Source organism: Grammomys surdaster, unplaced genomic scaffold, assembly GCF_004785775.1.
Source record: "Grammomys surdaster isolate TR1022 unplaced genomic scaffold, NIH_TR_1.0 184, whole genome shotgun sequence".
Lineage (NCBI taxonomy): Eukaryota > Metazoa > Chordata > Mammalia > Rodentia > Muridae > Grammomys > Grammomys surdaster.
This window is the reverse complement of record NW_021604629.1, coordinates 4,663,120-4,683,030: the sequence shown is the minus strand read 5'-3', so window position 1 is coordinate 4,683,030 and position 19,911 is coordinate 4,663,120. Positions and strand designations below refer to the sequence as shown.

Genomic DNA, 19,911 nt, shown 5'->3' with positions numbered 1-19,911 from the left:
AGCTCAGGACTCACTCACTTGTTTTAATTGGGCTCTCACAAAGCCCAGTCTACAGAAATGCTGAATTTCCTCCCTATTGCTGCTTCTCGCCTTCTCACAATAGGAGCCCCTCAAGAGTTCTCTAGGATTCCCTGACTGCTTTTATTTCAATTTGGAGTCATTGGTTATAGTATAGGCAGAATTGGGGTTCCCAAGGCTTAGAGAATCTACCACCCATAAAAATCACAGTTTTTCTTCCCCAGCCACTCTGCTATCTGTCTGCTGAAAGCCAGGTTCTATACACTTGCCCTCCCTTTTCATGGATGTGCATTTTGAAGAGATGGACACTTCTTCTGTCTGAAGCACTTATCTGTGATGACTAATACCCATTGTCAAGTAGATGAGGTCTAGAGTCACCTGGGAGATGGGCCTCTGAGCACATGTGTGAAGAATTATCTTGACTTGGTTCATTGAGATGGGAAAATCCTCCCATAGTGGGTAGCACCATTCCCTAAGCTAAAATCCTGGGCTGTATGAAAGGGAGAAAAGAGAGCTGAGCAAAAGTATTCATCTTCCTCTGTCTTCTGACTTTAGATGCAATGTGACCAGCTGCCTCAAGATCTTGCTACCATGCCATTATTGACTGTTCCCTTGAAATATAAGCCAAACTCTCTTAAGTTCCTTGTGTCACGGTCTTTGATCACAAAAACAGAAAAAATAACTAAAACACCAATAGTCTGCCTCACCAGTCATTCTTCATGACTGATAAGAATTGATAAGTTCAGAAGGACAGAGGGTTTTAAATAGATAGTTTAGAGTTCTTGAAGGAATGTAAATAGCCTTTGGGGACTTCCCCAACTTCTGACACAGGAAATTGGCCTTTGTGTGTTTATGTGGGGTGTGTTTTCATAGGAAAGATTCCTTTATCTTTCACTAGACACCCATCTCCCAAAGTATAAGGAGCCTGGCTTTATTCACTCTAGCTTCTGTGAGACGATGCCATGGATCAGCAAGTCATTAAATGTCCTATCTTGAGGGAATGGAAGCCTTTTCCTATACTTAGACAGCTGATGATTCCTCTTGGTGCCTTCCTATGGTGCTTCCATATGCCTGTCTTGATCTGTCAGGTTCAAGGCTCAGCTACAGACTGCAGACCCAGAGTCCTCTCTTGCTTTCCTTTTGGTCTCACCGAACACTTCTTGTCTTGTATGAGCTGTTTCCAGGCAGGAGTTTACCATACCTGCCCCCAATAACTGCTTTCCCACAAAGTGAATCATTCATGGGACTCTGAGACTATCAGACTTGGCTTCCAGACTCAAGTTCTCTTTGCCTAGTCCCCAAGCTGCCATATAGCCTTATAGTTCCCACCTCCACGGTTTGTTCTACTGATTCATCCTTCATTCCCACATGTGAACCCTTTCCCTTACATCCAGCCACTCTCCGTGGTAACCTACCTATTCAATCCCTTCCCTACCATCCAGCCACTCTCCATGGTAACCTGTTCATGCTTTTCTTTTCTCCCCTGTTGATGGAGGATTGTAAACTCCCTCCACTCTCATCTTGAAATGGTGCCCTTTTGCAAGCAGCTTCTGTGAATCTCAAGGCAAGATCAAGGACACCAAAAAACACTGGAGAATACCATCCATGGGCCCAGCCAACATCCTGATGGTTCTTTGTTCTCTCAAAGTTAGTGGGAAAAAGCAATACAAATACTCCTCTACCAGTTCCTCAGTTCATTGCCTAATTAAAAACTTTGACTGTCTTTGAACATGAAATTGTCCAGTCCTGTATAGTAGAATCTGAGGGACATGGCTATGCTAGATCAGAGCATCTCTCCCAGTTGGCTATTTACCGACAGCGGTGACCCGCTACTGATGACCTTGTATTGATAGCAACAAGAACCTCTTCCACTAGGTAGATAATTGCTTGTACTCAGTACAACATTATTGGCCTACATACTGATCCTTCACATTTCTCCAGTGTTCTAGAAACTTCTCCCAGAACATGGATGTCTCTCTTCCATCAGTGATGCCACCACTGGCCTTCCTGTTCTTCTTCCCTACCTTCTTCCTCTTCCCTACTCTTTGTGACACCCCCTCTACCTTGCAGGGTGACACTATCTTAAAGGTCCATTGCTTTACCATTAAGTTGAGGACTACATCTCTGGGCTGTGTGTCCTGATAACTCATGCTTCTGGTGGGCTCCCTGAAGGTTCCTAAGGTCCTTATTTGCCTTTTATACTGTATGGACTCAGATCCCAAACTCATGGGATTATTGGGTAGATAAGTCAGTGTAAGTCAAACACATGACCCAGACTTTGCCATACATTCGTGCCAACAAAGAAATCCCCTCAGGTCCTTACCTTCCTTCTGATTCCTTCTGACCATTGATTCTTCATAGACACAATCAGTTAATTATGAATGAGCAGTGTCTTATATATGGCTCTCTTGGAGTACACCATTGTAAACCAGTCTGAGTCAAAGGAACCTCACCCATACATAAGATTCTGACTGTGAGACCTTTCCAGGCCCATGTTGACCATTTTAGTGAGTCTTCCTAGTGCTGTGTCCTCCACACTTTTGCTAAGGGAGTGCACAAATGATTTGGGGAAAATGATAAGAGGACCAAACTATGAAGCTGGAGATCCACACTAGCGGACATAGTGGGTCCTTCCATGTGTCTTATGCCCTTCAGACTAAGTATCTAGGTTTGTGGTCCTACTTTGGGACTAGTCTAGCCTTGCTCTCATATCACCCATGAGCTGTTTCATGGTGAGCATCAGATGTGGCTGTCTCAACTTTATTTTCTAAAGGTATGAAAAGGCCATCACAGTGATAGAGTCAAGATGTGGCAAGGGAGGGCTTCAGGAACCTCACTAAGGTACCAGTCCTAGTCTGTTCCTGTCCCAAATAATGTTTCTATCCCCAGTCTTGTTAGAGCAGCAGTGCAGCCCTGATGGCTTGGAGCTCACTGAAGAGTGCATATCTTGTATTAAAGGAGACGCAACCCAAACATCTCCCTTCTATAGGTGTCTGGCATGGAGCAGGTATCTGATCTGGTGCTTGATTAGATATGTTTAATGAACAGCTGCCATTTCAGCTCATCTCTCAGAAGCCTTTACTAAGAGGATACTAAATAGAACTCCATTATGACTTCTTAGTGTTTGGGGACCATCTTTCAAGGTCCTTTATAAAAATCTTTTCTCGATTCACCCAGCCTACTCTCCCTGATTTGATCTATACTCTGACACTCCACCATGCACTCATGGGGTCACCACACTAAGACATGTGGTGCATGTTCCCATCTGTCTTCTGCCTCCACTCTGTGTGTTTCTATCTGGGATGTCTTCTGTGTCTCTTTGCCTTCTTAACAAAACCCCATCATCCACCTAATCAGTACAACTCAACCATCATGGGGTAAAACTCCAAACCCTCCTCAAAGCCACCCAATCCAGTGCTGCCTCTGCCTTTGAGAACCCCATTGAGGACAGTAGACTAGTTCAGTATGGCTTGTTGAATGCATAAATGCCCAGCCATCAGGAGCACTGTCCCTGGAGCCAAAGGCAAGCACATCTACCCCATTCAGATATTTGTTTAATGATTAGCTTCCACTGGAGCATGACCATGTTGGGAGAACCCTGAATTGCCTCCTACACCTAGTGCTCAGCACTGAGTTCACCCCATGCTAAGTTCTGGGTAAGCACCTGCCTGGTGAACTCCAGAATGAAGAGAGTGCAGAGATGTGGAGCAGAAAAACAGCAATATTTTCAGCATTTAAGGGCATGTCTATCAGGAAAGTAATATTTCTTGGGTCTCTGAGGCAAGTTTCGGAAGAAGAATGTGATGATAGATGGTCCTGAAATGGAGAGGTCAGGGAAAAAAATCAATGGTTTTCAAGGCCTGACCAAATCTATGCTGGCAGTGTGCTAGCTACAAGGGTCGTGGACATCTGAGGGCAGCTCTTTAGATGTTCATTCTCCCACATCCCCCCAAATCCAGCCTTGCAGTGGATATGCCTGGGCTAGCAGTCTATTTCTGCCACTCTGATAGCATACTGAGAACCTGGGCTCTAGCTTTTTGGCAACTTAAAAAGGAGATTCCAGAACCCTACGGTGCATCAGAAAACCTATATGTCTGTGGATAGAGCCTAGGAAGAGGCCAATGTTAGAAGTTCATCAGGATGTTTATGAGTGTGTCTCTTTAGCTTAGACTCACTATGAAAAACAGCAGACAACAAAAAAAGTAAAAATAGGTTCTTTCCTAATAGACAAATCTCAGCAGTAAGTGAATTACAGGAACCAACTATGTGTCTACTGCCTCAGGCAATGGTCTCCCTCCGCCCCCACCCCCACATACCATCCAAGCCTGAATTTAAGCCTCATTTGATCCCAACCTCCTCTAGCCTCATCAGAATTCAGACAATGGTAGAAAAGGCTTATGCTGAGCATTGCTGACCCTTCTTCCTCTCTGACTTCAGGCTTCCACATTGTCACCATATCAATGAGGCTGGGCTTCCTCATTCTTGCAAAGGATGGGAGGGAAGCTCAGAAATGCGTGTTGAATGTATGGATGTCCTGCCAACAAGAACACTGTCTCTAGAACTATAGTGCACCATATCTGCCACACCCCTTGAAAAATCTCCGCCTTAGAAGACTAGACACTAGCACTGGACTTGGATTCAGACCAATGGTATTTTAAGCAGGACTTCCTCATTGTTACTGTGACATTAGTAAAAATCAAGGCCCTGATTTTCTTATTTGCAAAGTGGGTTTGTAAGTCAAACCTGCCTTGTAGGTCAATGTGAAGGCATAATGAACTGAGTTGTATGAAATGGCTTAGAATGTGTTTGGTAAATATGTACAATGACCCCAAATGTTCCCAACCCCACAACAATGGTGGAGACATGTTGAAGGGATTTGGCTATATAACCTACAGTGATCATGAACTTCTGATCTTCCTGCCTCTATCTTTCCAGTGCTGACATTTGCCAAGTCCTGCATGGCCTAGAAGGAATGGCATGACATGGTTTTTCACCTCTGGAACAGAGTCAGCAGGGTGTAGGCCTACACATGTTGATGATTGCTGATTGCTGGGTGTGAGGGGTGTGTGTGTGTGTGTGTGTGTGTGTGTGTGTGTGTATTATGTCTTGTTCCTCTTGTTCCTCTTACTTTGGGAAATAGTCTCCCTGCCAAGGTTATCAGGGAATGCTCTCTCTGCCAAGGTTAATGATTCCATGATAATCAAAGACAGTAGGAGGCAAGGAGGCAAGGGTATGTCTAATGTCCTTAGAAAAACGGTAAACGATATGACCTTCAGGACAGCCCTTAAGGCTGTGGGAAAGAACTATGAAAACATGAGTTCAATAATGTACAATTTCTCAATTATGCAAAATATGAAAATGCAATATAAATTATATAAGGGGCTTCACAGACCTAAAAGAACAGAGGCAGCTGCACTGTGAGCCAACTTGTCAGAAAGATACAAAGGCAGGGCTGGTACAGAGAAAATTTATGACCATAAATGGTGGGAGCAGTGATCTCAGAGTCAGATTCCACCCAGCTAGCTTATTGTCTATGCTTACAAAGGCAGGAAGATTTCTGAATTTTTTTGAAATATTAAAAAAAATGTGCTTGCTGTCTTTTTGTAGGAGTTAAGAGGCTAAGGTCAAAAATGCTGATTGGTGGGATAATCAAAAGGGAACCTGGGTGGTGGTTGTGATTGAATTAATGTTTAAATTTAAAACTGGGCTTTCGACTGTGAGAGCTTAACTATCTGGTGATCTCTAGAGAAAGCTTTCTTGAGCAGAAAAAAAAAGGGCTGTCAGCTTGTACCCCATGAATTGACTTCAAGTTGCTTACTTCACTGATCCCAAACACCTCTTCCTCAGGACCCCCGACCAAGCTGAAGATGGTCCTTGGCAGGTGTTATAGATGCACACTACAGTGCCTGATTTATGCAGTGCTGGAGACTGAACCCAGGGTTTCACACATGTTTGGCAAGTACACTACCAACTGAGTTATATCTCCAGCCCCAGTTTATGTTGTCATTTTAACTCCTTCAAGGGAAGAAAGTATGTGAAGGTACTAGCATAGGTCAACAGAGGCTTTTAGGAGGGAAGATAGTAAGTCTGCCTTCTGCCCTGCCTTCTGATATTGAGACTCTATATTTTGCCATTCCCTAGCTGTTCAAGTAGAAAAGAATCATGGTGTGTGGAGACTCAGTCTTCCTCTACTTAAAGTGTAACTTTTTCCATTTTACATAGCAGGATGCCATGATGGTTAAATGAGACACTAAGAAATAAGCCTGGTGGGCCCAAGCCCAGAGAATGTTGTGGGGAAACCCTGCTAATTAAGGTCAAGGTCTACCATTGTCTGGATAGCCTTCTGGCTCAGTGTAAAATGGAGTTGTGGAAAGAATGGATTTGAGGGTAGAATATAGTGACTATATGACCTTGAGGAGCAGTAGTGGCAGTCTCTGTTGGGAAGGGGTAGGAGGAGAGGGTTTGCAGTTTGGATTTTCCAGATGATACAGAGTGGCAATGACTCCCAGCCTGGGTGGCCTCCTTTAGAAAAGATGACAAAGCAAGAGTTCCGAATAAGGATCAGAGAGCAGCACTGCTACAGCACACACCATGTCCTGTGGTCTCCTGGTGACTGTGCTAAGCCAGGTGTAGACTGTGTCCTACCATTGCACAGATGAGGAACCCAAGACTCTGGGAGACTTGTCTGCACCAGGCCACACAGCTAGGAAATGGCAGAGCTGAGAAGGAAATCGACTTGACATCTTTTCAGGAAGAAAAAAAAACAGGAGGGCAGCAGGTAGACCTCCTGGGTTCTGCCCTATCACCCACCCCTTCATATGGAGCCTTCTCCTTGAGAATAGATTGTCTGAAGGTGCCCTGTGAGCTGAAGAAAGGGGTGTCACACTTTCCCATCTGATGAGCTGCGCCTGCTGTAGAGTGTAAATCTGTGTGATACCTGCAGGTCCCTGGGACTCACAAATCAGCCAGATGGAGGCAGCTGGGCACGTGGCCTAAGTAGAGGTAATTTACAGAAGAGAAGATCTGACTTTCAGCCAGGGAGAGCCTAAGCATCGATGCCTGCTGGTAACTCTGGACTTTGGGGCCAGAGGTGGATCCTCACTGGTTTTGTGGAACAAGCCTTACTAGTCCCTCCCTCCTATGCATCTGGACCATGCTATGTAAAGTCTCAGACCCCTCACTTGTCTTCATTTGATGGTGGTGCTGGCCTCTGAGCCATATGTACCAAGTTTGCATCACTTGGCTGGTGCTGTGGCATTGAGCTTATCCTTGCACCTCTCTGGGCTCTGAACGTTACTTCATCATCCGAGGTAACAATAAATCAAGAAGAGAAAGATTAATTTTCAATCATTAATATGGGGAGGCTGGAAGGGAGCATGTGGTGGAGCAGAGGGGCTTGCCTCATGCAGCCAGGGAGGAAGGAGGAAAGGAGTGGGAGGGAGAAGAGCTTTGGGGAGGAGGAAGAGGAAGAGGGAAAAGAAGACTATGTTGACTACACGGAAGACAATGACTGTGAGGAGGGGAGGAGCCAGGATCCTGATTTCCCTTTGAAAATCACACTCTCGATGACATTTTCTCTAACTAGGCCTCATCACCTAAGGTCGTCGTCATCTCCCCTTAACCCATTAAGTTGTGAATTAATAAATGGATTAATACATTCATGAGGTCAGAGCCCAAGTTATCAAATCACTTCTAAACACTGATGCATGGAAAGTCAAGTCTTCAACACATGATCCCTGGTGGGCAGGGGGTTATTTATAATCCACACCATACCCAACTACACTATGGATGTCGGGAGTGTTGAATGAGTCCTGTGTGAAGCAAGTTGGGGACAGTACTGAACACATGGAAGTAATTAAAGGAACTTTGCCCATGAACACCATTCTGTGCAGGGTGGGAGTGTGTGGCATTTTAGGTGACCTCTGTGTGTCATGACTGAATGAAGGGCAGAAGACTATAAGAATGAATCTAAAGCAATGAGTACAGTGCCCATCACAAGGTGAGTGAGGAAATGCACCCTCCCTGCTCAGGTTATAACTTCTGGGTTATAGTGCTGGAGCTGACTCACCATTGTGAGCCCATAGGTCCTACACAGTACCTTCCCTTCTGCAAGCACAGTGCTCCCCTGCTTGACATTAGTGGCATCATGCCAGGGACATGTGCTGGGGTGGAGTAGGGGAGAATTTACACCACAGACATTGATATACATTAGAGATGGAGAGGGAGGAAGAGGAGGAGGGGGAGCAAGGGAGGATGGGTGAGAATGGAGTTTGATCAGAGCTCAACATATCTCTGACTACTAGAGGAAAGTTTTCATGATCTCTGTCACAGTCACCTACCTTCAAAGATCAATTTCAACCACTTTGTAGCAGGACACAGTGCATTGAGGATGAACACGCAACCATGTAGCAGAAGAAAGAGGAGGAGTGGGAACAAAGCCTGGCTTTGGAGACCCTACTAATTTTGGAGTGCATATTTCTTGTGCATTTGGGTGTTCCTGGTGCCAAACCATAACATCAGGGAGTAGAATGAGAAAAAAACATGGGGCTTTTCAGCAGTAACTCTTAGGGATTTCTTCTAGCACTTTGTCATACTGAATTGGTGCTTGCTCCAAGAAGATTGTGTTAGTGTGCCTGGTCCCCATGGTCATGTTTTCTAGCCTTCTGTGGGGCTCCTTCATGGAACACTTTCCCAAATCTTTGCTGAACACAGCCAGCTCAGCCTTCAAGTGAGGGGATTTTTTAAGACCATTTGAAATCTCCTTCAGCTCCAGCTGACTTTGAAGAAATGCAGCTCTTAATGTTGCTGGACCAAAGTGTGTGGGGGGCAGAAGAATGACCCAAGGAAAGCATTGGTAGTCTGCCAGTGAGTTGACTTGAAAGCTTGTCTGGTGTAATCTCACAGAGAGAGCTAAACATGCATCAGACTGGTCTGTTCCAGAATCTGTGATGCCCTGCCCAGGTTATTTTACCCATCAGTATGGCCCCCTGAGTCCAGTTTGTCATGGAGAATGTAATGAGTGCCACCTTCTTTCAGCTTTCTTTGGCTCCCCAGCGCTGTGATGATCAGCTAGTTTTGACAGTCATGCCATCCTTATGTAGAATTTCTGTTTAAAGTGTATTGACATAGGATTTGTGTTTCAATGGCCCTAAATGGATTTAGAGAATGGCCAGTTAATCTTTTGATACGAGAAAGAACAGCTGCTGCTCACTCTTAAAGGAATAAACCAAAACGTGCTACATTTTTCATCTTTAAATCAACACTATTAGTGGCTGGCTGTTGTTCACACTGACCAGTGAAGGGGAGGCAGAGGGTCAGGTAACACTATGATCCAGGCAGGGCTTGCAGGGACAGCCTTGGGGTCAGCAGGAGGAGTGACAAAGGGAAACATGACAATGGTCTGTGCAGAGGACAGCTGAGGAACTATAGAGGACAGTCCGAAGCATGTATAAGGGACAGGCCCAAAGGTGAGCATTGTGGTTTGGATCTTCAGTGTCTCCCAAAGCCTATATGGTGGGCTTGGTCTCCAGCCTGTGACACTGTTAAGGACGTGCTGGAACCTTACAAATATATCCAACATTTTGACATTTTAGTGTTATGGCGTGTATGTGTGTGTGTGTATGTGTGTGTGTGTGTGTGTGTGAGCTGGAGGACAACTCCAGTTATTTAAAAGATGGTCTATACTGTTTATTTATACAGGATCTCTCACTGGTCTGGAACCTTCCAAGTGAGCTAGACTGGCTGGCTAGTGAGCTTGAGGGATCCATCTGTCTCCATCCCCCATGTGCTGAGATTACAAGTACATAAAACTGTGATAGGCTTTTTTATGCGGTTCTGGGGATCAAACTCAGGTCCTCATGCTTGCAAGGCAAGCACTTTATCAACTAAGCCAACTTTCCAGATGTCACTCACTAGGTGACTAAGCCAATTTCGTAGTGTTTGCCTCCTGTGACAGAGAAAGAGTGAGAAAATTCTCTGGAATTCTCATGAAAACCTTATGCTCTGGTTTGACAGTGTCCCCTCAAAGTGAGGTGCTCCAATGATATGGGAAGCTATGCCTTTAAGAAATATAAGGGCCTGGAGAGGCTGCCCAGGGGTTACAAGCTCTTGTTGCTCTTACAGAGCGGATCCAGGTTTAGTTCCCAGCATTCACAAGGCTGCTAACAACTGTCTGTAACTCTAATTCTAGGGGATTTGGTGCCCTCTTCTGGCTACCATGGGCACTACATGCATGTAGTGCACAAGTAAATGTGCAGGCCAAACACATTTTAAAATTGGCAAGCATGCAGACTCTTCTCTTGTGAGTTGGACTAAAGCCCTTACCAAAGAGGCTTCAGGAGCATTCCATCAATGTGGTTTCTTGCTGTGCAGGAAGAGCAGCAAGTTTCCTCTTCTACCCTTCCCAGATGCTTGTGAGCTGATCTTAGACAGTCTAGCCTACTGAAATGTGAGGGAAGGGGGTCTCTGCTTAATGACCCAGTATGTATATTTGTTAGAGCCAGATTCTAGGAAGGACTTAGACAACGACTCTACCACTATGACCTAATTACTTCCCCATCCCTCACCTTCTGATGCCATCACATTGGAGATTGGGATTTCAATATGCATCGAGTGGGGCCCAAATATTTAGTCCACATAGACAATCTTGCCCACAGCCATAGCAACTGGGAATTGTGAGAAAGTTATTGAATAAGAGAATGAACAAATGGATGAGTAACCTCTCCCTCCACTCCTGCTTCCCACCTGACCTACAGCACACAGGGGAACAATCACTGAACACTAAAACACAAAGAAGAGGTACTGGTCTGCCTGTCCTTCCTTGGCAAGGCTAGCCAAATCCCTCTTCAAAATACCTGTCCCTCTGATTTCTGAAGAGCAGAGAAACCCATAAAAACCAACTTCCCAGTGTTTTGGTTTCCTTCACACTAGAACCTATGGTGTCCAGCTAAGCATTTAAACCAGACTAACAGTTGTGGATGCCTCATCTCTTGTCTACCTGTGAGCCATCATGCTGAGGTACCACAATGGGGACCATAAAGGGAAAGAGCTCTGTGCATCCAGGATGCTGGACTCCCCACTTCTCATCACTAATTCAGTTTGAAGAGGTGTGAGGGGGCTCTTGGGGGCCATGGAGCATGGCCTGTGCCCTCTCAGGGTATCATCAGCTTACAGAAGTTTCCCAGGTGTCAGCAGAGCAGGAATTTGTGGACAGCAGGAGAGGACTGGAAGCACCACACAAACAGGAGGAAGCTTGTCCCCATGCAGGACACAAATTGATTCTATGTCAGCACTGGCTGTGGACAGCTCCTACATTTGCTCTCAGTCTGGGAAATGCCACAGAGAGCAGACCCCCTGCCTCCTGGCTTCCCAACACGCAGCATTAAATGCAACGTATAGCTTTTCCACTGTGCAGTTTCACCCCTATCCTGCCCTACTATGATAGCTTATTAAACATTATTTATATAGCTTTTTTTAAAAAAACAAAAACATACTTTTTCAGTGAGGCATGTAATCCCAACTATTTGGGAGGCAAAGGCAGGGCAAACTAATTGAAAGCTACCATGAGTAATTTAGCGAGATCCTGTCTCAACATTTATATTTATAATTTATAAATATACTACACACACACAGACACACACACACACACACACACACACACACCTGAGGCTGTAGTGATAGGTTGTTTGCCTAGCATGTATAAGATCTTGGGCCCAATCCCCAGTGCAGACGCCCCAAACAAGTAAACATCTCAAACTTTTCCTGTAGCTTATACAGGGAAAACACTAAAAACCTTTCGGGTTAGAACTTGAAAATCAAGGTCTTGGTAGAGAAGTGAGCTGTTAATTAAAGTGTGATGGTGAGCCACTGTGCTTCTTCCCAAGTTTCCAACAGCTGCAACCAAAGGCAGGTGTGGTCAATCACGAGCGTGTGTTTAGTTCAAAGAGGAAAGAAACCATTTTTTTCTATTTTGCAGCAAGTTCTGAGAAATACTTTAAATACATAAAATATTTAACAAGATATGTAATATATGCTATATATAATACATGACATATAACTCACAGGCAACATGTTGGAAAACAGTTTCCCTGAAAACATGTAAGTACCTAGGTGGGATCTCACACTTATTTAACAACTGACAGAGGGTGAAGGAAACACGAGCGTTAAATTAGATGAAAGTGTTTTACAAAGACTGGCCAGAGTCACGCAGACCATTTTAAGCATTTCAACTCCCCTTTCCTCCCCTCCCCTGGCCTCCCTTCCTCTCCTTTCTCTCCTACTGCTTACTCCTTCCCCTCCTAACTCTTCCTCCCTTTCTGCATTAGCAGTTACCGCCACATGTTTGAATCTGAGCACATCTGGAGTCCGGTTGACTGTGGGCAGGTTTGCCCATTGGCAGCCTACATCTGGCTCCCTGGTGACAGAAACTATAAAGGAAATACATTCCTGAGCAAAACCAAATCTTTCACACTGTGTCTTCTCAGCTGACCCTTCTGTGTCTGATGCCATTTCTGGGCCTCAGTTTTATTCCAACCCTACTCTACATCAGAACAGTAAACACAACTTTGTTTGAAGAGAATCCCAGAAGTCAGTGGCTTCAAACATCAAATGCTGGTTGGCATAGAATCCTGCAGTCAGAATAGGGATCTCCAGGTAGCTTATCAGCTAGCTTGTGTCTGCTCTGGATTGGTCATGGATTCATCTGACTAAGTGATGACCTTAGCATCACTTCCTTAGGGCTGACGGATCTCCAAGGGCCTTGCTTCTTTGTCTGGGCCACTCATCCTTGGGGAGGCTAGCTTTAGCTTCTGGGCAGCCAGAAAAGAAAAGTTGGTTCTTCAGGTCCCCTGAGGTATACAAGGGAGGGTATGAAGTCAATGTGGGGAGGTAGGATTCCTAGGAGGAACCTTTGGTAGCAATCCCCTTCATCAGTGTCTTAGAACATAGTTCCCTGTGTGTCCCAGATAAGGTGTGAACATTGAGTACATACATACAGGTTCCTCTCTTCAATATGGAATACGGAAGTGCCCTCATCCCCTGATAGATTTGCTCCTGGTAATGGTTAGTTGGCTCAAAATGAACCCTTCTCAGCAGGCTGTGAGGAGTCCCAGGCTCTTGCTTCCCCTGCTGTGGAGACATAATCACCATGCCCACTGTGTCCTCCCAGGATGGGAAACATCATTGTGGAAGTGGAGAAACAGCATGGTACACACCAAGCCAGGCCCAGTGACTGCGGGCAGCAGCCCACTGTCCCCTTGTTCCCACAGCACAGTGCCTGCCATTGATCTCCCAAAAGCATGATCCTGGCAGAGAGTCTAACTTAGGTCTTGCCCACCGGAGCTTCTCTGGTTGGCTGAGAGGAGCAATGAAGGAAGCTGGCCAAGAAGTAACCGCTGAGCTGATGAGAAGCCCGGTTCATCAGTTACTTTTCTCACTGCTGTGGCCAAATACCTGACAAGACACAATTTAATGGGAGGGAGGTTTGTTTTGGCTTAGAGCTTGGCAAGATATAGTGGGATTCATGGTCTGGACCACGTGAGGTGGGAAGCAGAGTGGACTACAGATACACTCCCTAGTGACCTACTTCCTCTAGCTAGTTCCCACCTCCCAACTGCTCCATGACCTCCAAGTGTTGTTCAATGTGGGCCGATGAGTGACCTGGGAGGAGTCCCAGTGTGATCCAGGAGTTTCAGGTCAGAAATATGATGCATGTTAGTATCTCAGTCACCGGCTAGCAGAGAGCATTCTGGAGACAGCTGAGGGGGTGTGTAAGTGACCCTTGTAATAGCACCACCTCTCCAACAGGAAGGAGAGGGATGAATTGGCACTTAAAGGATGTGGTGGCCCCAGGTATGGCCCTACCTAACATCCTCATCTGAGACGTATGGCAGGGAAAATGTGAAGCAGCGAGCTCCTGCCCAGCAAGCACAGGGCTCCACTCTGGAGGCTATGGAGTTGGATAGATCAGAGCCTGATGTCCTCTTTCACGGACAAGACAGCACCAAGCGGACAGAAGCAGGCAAAGGTGGCTTGATGCTATCATCCCCCAAATAGTCCCAGAACAGTGCCACCAGCTGAGGACTAGATGTCCACGCACATGAGGGAAACATTTATATTATATTCAAAATTTTGATGGCCCAAGGTGGTCAAGTCCATAGACCAAGTGTAAACCCGATTCCGACACTTACCTGCTGTATAATGCAGGGGAAACTGGTGAGTTCTCTCCACCCCATCCCTTGTTGCCTTGCTGTGATGATGAATCAGTGTATGTGAGTGCTTGACAAATGCATGATGCCAATTAATGCTTCTTTCTGTTTGCCCTCAAAGCTGAGCTATGCTGGCCACCACTGGAGGCCAGAGAAAACCTGGAGGCTGGGGTGGAGTGCTCTTGGCTCCTGGGAAGGAGTGTTACTTCACCTTAGTGCCATGGACGTTTTGGTTGCATCTGCTCTTTGTTCTCACTTGGCTAAGAGGCATTTTCTCACCAACAGAAGAGCTCAAAGAAAAGCTGACTGACTATGTGGACAAGGTGAATAGCCAGAAGCCAGGCTTCATCAAAGTTGTGCGGCACAGCAAGCAGGAAGGCCTCATCCGCTCCAGGGTCAGCGGCTGGAGGGCAGCCACAGCTCCCGTCGTGGCACTGTTCGATGCCCATGTGGAGTTCAATGTGGGCTGGTGAGTGCTTTAGGGAGAGGAGGGGTCCTGGTGGGAACTAGGGGGCTTGACTCGGAAGCTCAGTGCATCCTGGAAGTCTTAGTCATGGGGTGGAGGAAAAGAAGAGGGTTGTGGAGACAGCTGAGGTATGGGTTGTGAATGAGACAAAGCTTGTGACAGGATTGGGTCTCATGTAGGGCAAAGAGTCAGGAGTCAGCACGTGAAGGATGTGTGACACCAGATCATGAAGACAAGTATATACAAAGGGCAAAGCAGAGAGATGCCTCGGTGGTTAACAACACTGGCTGCTCTCTCAAGGGACCCATGTTCAATTCCCAGCACCCACAAGGCAGTTCCCACCCATCTACAACTCCAGTTCCAGTGGATCCATTACCTGCTTTTGGCAGACACTGCACACATGTGGTACATATACATACATGCAGGCCAAACATTCATACATATAAAACAGAAATTTAAAAAAAAAAAGCAGAGCGGCACAGAGTTCATGTTCAGGCGAGCACAGGAATCTGTCGTCTGCAGGCAGATAAGTTGGAGTGGATACAAGACAGATGCCTCACCTCACCTCACAGACCAGGCAAGAACAAATGGGCAGAAGTGGGTAAAGGTGACTTCCTGGATCCTCAGATGCCTTCAGAACCTACATTCTAACAAAATTAAGTCTTAGCGAGTCTTCCTTTCTCAAGTCAGCTCATTTAGGTACCAGATGGGATAAGTAAGAGAACTAACAAGAGGCTTCTGTAGCTGATCCCTCAGAGGGCGCGTGATACTGGTGGCCCTGCAGGGCTAGGGTACTGCTCACAGTGCATGGCTGTGTGACATGGGAGCACAGATGTTCGGGTTAACTGTGAGTAGCTGAATCATGTAGTTTTCTGCCCTCTTTCCTTGTGTGCTCAGGAGCCTAAGTGTCTCTACTCCCCTTCCTAGCTCCATGGGGGCAGCCTCGCCTGAGGGAAGCAGGGCAGCAAGGGCAGGCTGGCAGCAAGGAGTGGCAGGGCCTGCAGCAGCCTGGGTGGGATGCCAGCATCATAGCCTCAAACTAAGGCTGCAGGAGAGTCATTACTTTCTCTCTGAAGTCCCTGTGTGCTATTTGTGACCATTTAAAAAGCATTTCTGCTGGATTTATGGCCAGCTGAGGAGAGGGACACTTACTATTTCAAGCTGATTTGAATAAACAATTATGAACAGAATATATTATTAATGAGAAGCTTATCATTCCTGTTGGCAAATACATTATTCTCCTACTACCCAGAGGGACCTGCCCATCCCTGGAGAAAACCTGGATCCCCGACACTCCCTGAAGCAGAGGAGAATATACCTTTGCCCACACCACCTGTCTCTTCCTCCAGATTGGTCCAAGCAAAATCAAAACTGAGGTTGAAAGCTCCTCTAAAGTTTCAAATCTATTTCTTTTTTTTATTCTTTCCTCCTCCTCCTCCTCCTCCTCCTCCTCCTCCTCCTCCTCCTCTTCCTCTTCCTCTTTCTTCTCCTCTTCCTCCTCCTCTTCCTCTTCTTCTTCCTCCTCTTCTTCCTCTTCCTCTTCCTCCCCCTCCTCCTCCCTCTCCTTCTTCTCCTCTCCTCCTTCTCCTTCTTCATCTTGATTTTTGTCATGTGGGTAAAAATATCACAGGGGCTTGGTGAGAATCTCTCAGTTCAGTTCTGGGTGTGCTGAAGGGGCCATTGGGCTTCTTGCCAAACTTGAAGTCCTCAGCCCATGGGATGTCAACTCCTGGGGATGCAGAACACCACTTCTCTTCTTCCTCTTTGGGGAGCAGAGATTCCTTCTTGCTGCTGGGAGATGAATAAGCCCACCTCTGCAGTAGTAATTGATCTCTTTCTCCTTCCTGCTCAGGGCGGAACCAGTCCTCACCCGCATCAAAGAAAACCGGAAACGAATCATCTCACCATCTTTTGATAACATCAAATATGACAACTTTGAGATAGAAGAGTACCCTCTGGCTGCCCAAGGCTTCGACTGGGAGCTGTGGTGCCGCTACCTGAACCCACCCAAGGCCTGGTGGAAGCTGGAGAACTCCACAGCCCCAATCAGGTATGGCATCCTTCCTCTTTGGTCTCTCTGCACCCTCAGGCAAGGATTTCCCTCCATGCCTGAGCCCAGTGTGACAGCACAGGGAGGGAGAGATAGAGAGGAGTTACAGTGTGATCTTTAGACTCTGTTCACAAACTCTCGTGGTCTCTTTTCAAAGAACCACAGGAGTAATCAGAACTCCAGACAAAGTCTCAAAGGCTCTTATTTTTAAAAACCAGATTCATTTTTAAATTTTATTTAGGGGTGTGTATGTTTGTGTGTGGATGCATGGGTGTGTGCATGTGTGTGCCATGTGTACCTGAGGAGGAGAGCATCAGATCCTCTGGAACTGGAGTTATAGATTGTTTGTTATGAGCCAGCTAACATGAGTAGTGGGAACGGAACTCAGGTCATCATGAAGAGCAGGAAGCACTCTTAACAGCTGGGGCATCTATTATCCCACAGTTACCTCATCTCACGTGTACAGCTGCAGGTGTAAAGTACTGTGCTCAATGCTAGAGGTTCAGAGTGAGTAGGATTTGATTTCCAAGCTCTCCAAGCCCAGAATGCAGCCAGGATGCAACACAATATAGGATGAATAATTCTGCCGGGGAAGAGGAAGCATTTGAGCTGATCTTCAAGAGTGAGAAGAAGATGGCCAGGTTGAGGGTGACACTCACATGTGACAGTCATGGTCACAGGGGAGTCTGAGAGAGACCACATGGAGAGATGTGAGCTGGCCAGCCCTTGCTATGAGGCTAAGCCAGACCATGGGACAGATGTACCTGGATGGCATTTGGGTTTTACCCTATAGAACACAGACACAAATGGCCTCTAGCTGCATTTCAAAAACACCAAACTCTTTCTGCCTTTGATGCTGTCTTCCTAGACTCCTGACTGACTTCCCTCTGATACCTTAGGACTCTTGCAGTACTCAGCCCTGCCAGCCTTATTTCTGTGTATTGATGACTGGGCAGATATCTTGTTCCCACCATTAAACAGACAAATGGCACCAGAAGGTGATTTAGGGGGCCACCTTGGAATAAGAACCCAGTCTAACTTTGTGCTGCAGGAGAGAAAAAGATTATGAAAAATTTCATTCAAAGAATCAATATCACAAATGTTATTACTGGAAGAAAAATTTCATACAGACAATAGAGTGGAAGAAAACTCTCCTATGGTTTCTTTTGGGATTATCTCAGTCTGTCTTGTGTTTCTATAACAAAATACCAGCGTATGGATAATTTGTAAAGAATGATGCTTATTTAACTCACTGTATTAGAGGCTGAAGGTCTGAGACTGACTGACCCCACAGGGCCAGCCTCTGGGGAAGGCCTTTTAGTGTATTAGAACAAGGTAGGTTATGTCATATGGCAAGAGCAGAGATGAAATGAGCCATACCTGGACAGGCCAAGTATATAAAATGAGGCTTGCTTTCAGGAGTTTCTAACCTGTGACTCTGGGATGCATGCATCCCACGATAGATATAACTGACACTCAGTATGGTTGTAGTTGACAGCATCATATCACAATGTGAAAGGATCACATGTCTGCATCAAGAATTAATCTGATCCCCTCAGAACTACATTTATTCATTGGCATGCATTTCATTTATTCTCTGAGAAATTTATATATGTGTATAATGTCTTTTCATCAGATCCACCCCTCATCCCCAGCTCCTCCCAGACACCACATACAATCTTCCTTCAAACTTCATGTCTTTATTTTCTTACCCACTGAATCCTATTAGTACTAGCAATGTGTACTTGAGTGGAGGGCTACCTGTTGAATGAGGAGAACCCTCCTCCATCCATGGTGGAATTTTTCCTGCCTTGATCTTGTGTGCAGGTCTTGTGCAAGCAGCCACAGATGAAGCCTATACCTTCAGGGCTCACTTCCACAGTTCATTACTACATTGATTCCATATGAGTGTGGCTTCCCTGAGATCCACTCACCTTCACGAGTCCATATGTTAGAGACCTCCTACCTCTCAATCCAAGCTTCCAGCACAGGAACCTTTAGAGGGGACACACTCAAAGCATAGCCATATCACCACACCTGTCTACAAAATCGTGTGCTATTAATTTGTTGGGAGCCTGCTGTGTGCTGGGGCCTTGTATGTACGTGGTCCGTTGGATCCATATTATAACCTAATGCCAAATCCTAGTGCAACCCCTGTTTAACACGATGGGAGCAAGACTGCTACTGGAGAATGGTCCAACTGACGGCTGAATCGGTGGAGCTGGGTTCTACTAGGATCGAGAGCCTGAATTGTTATCACCCCCTGCTTGGTCACTGTTGAGTTGAGTTCACAACTTGTGTGGCTCATCCCTGCTTTAGTTTGCCCAATGTTATCAGAGAGAAATATGCCGCCATGCTATCGGTGTTCTTGCAGGAGATAGTATAGATCTTAGCTGTCTCTATTCTGCTGACTCCCAAACATAGCAGACTGGCCTTAATTGGCAGAGCTGTACTCTAGGTCTTTGCTAGAGGATACCGTACTGACTATTTATTCTCTATCACCCCACTATGTGTATCAGGAATGTAGAATATAGAAACAAGATTCTGGAAGCTTTTGGCTCATTTCTGGGTTTCTCCCTAGAGGATGACAAGCTCCATAGAGACAGATTATACAAATGCACTGTAAGCACCGCAGATCTTCATTCTCTGGAGCTCTGTTTTAGTGTTTTGCCCACACGTTACTATACATAGAGCTCAGCACTTGCCTCTGTTGTGATGTGAAATGCCATTTTTAAGATTGTCATTGAATGGGTCCCCAAGGTCTCTGGCTGACCCACTCAAGAAAATCCACAAGAGAAATTTCTCTCAAATCTACTGCTAGTCAAAGAGAAAACAAACAAACAAACAAGAAATCAATCAGTTCATTTCTACCTGAGAACTGTGAACTTTGTTTCTAAGAATCTGTATGTTCCTTTCCATTTACCTCAACGGGCAGCTCAGAGCCAGCATCCGGGCTCACTTTAAGAACTGTGATGGAGGGCTAGGGAGATGGCTCAATGATTAAGAGTACTTGCTTCTCTTCTGGAGGACCCACGTTTCCTAGTGCCCATGTTGGGCAGCTACTGACACCTATAACTTCAGTTCTAGGGGACCTGATTTCCTTTTCTGGTCTCCACAGGCACCTGCCTCTCTCTCTCTCTCTCTCTCTCTCTCTCTCTCTCTCTCTCTCTCTC

At 45.9% G+C, this 19,911-nt stretch overlaps 1 protein-coding gene across 1 annotated transcript in view; it reads left to right on the top strand.

The window, feature by feature from the left end:
- Galnt18 (polypeptide N-acetylgalactosaminyltransferase 18) overlaps nucleotides 1–19,911 on the top strand; it is a 301,481-nt gene that overhangs the window by 199,488 nt on the left and 82,082 nt on the right. Inside the window, exons 4-5 of the mRNA XM_028768019.1 lie at nucleotides 14,508–14,691; nucleotides 16,541–16,738. Coding sequence (XP_028623852.1) covers nucleotides 14,508–14,691; nucleotides 16,541–16,738 — 382 coding nt within the window. The remainder of the gene's footprint in view (nucleotides 1–14,507; nucleotides 14,692–16,540; nucleotides 16,739–19,911) is intronic.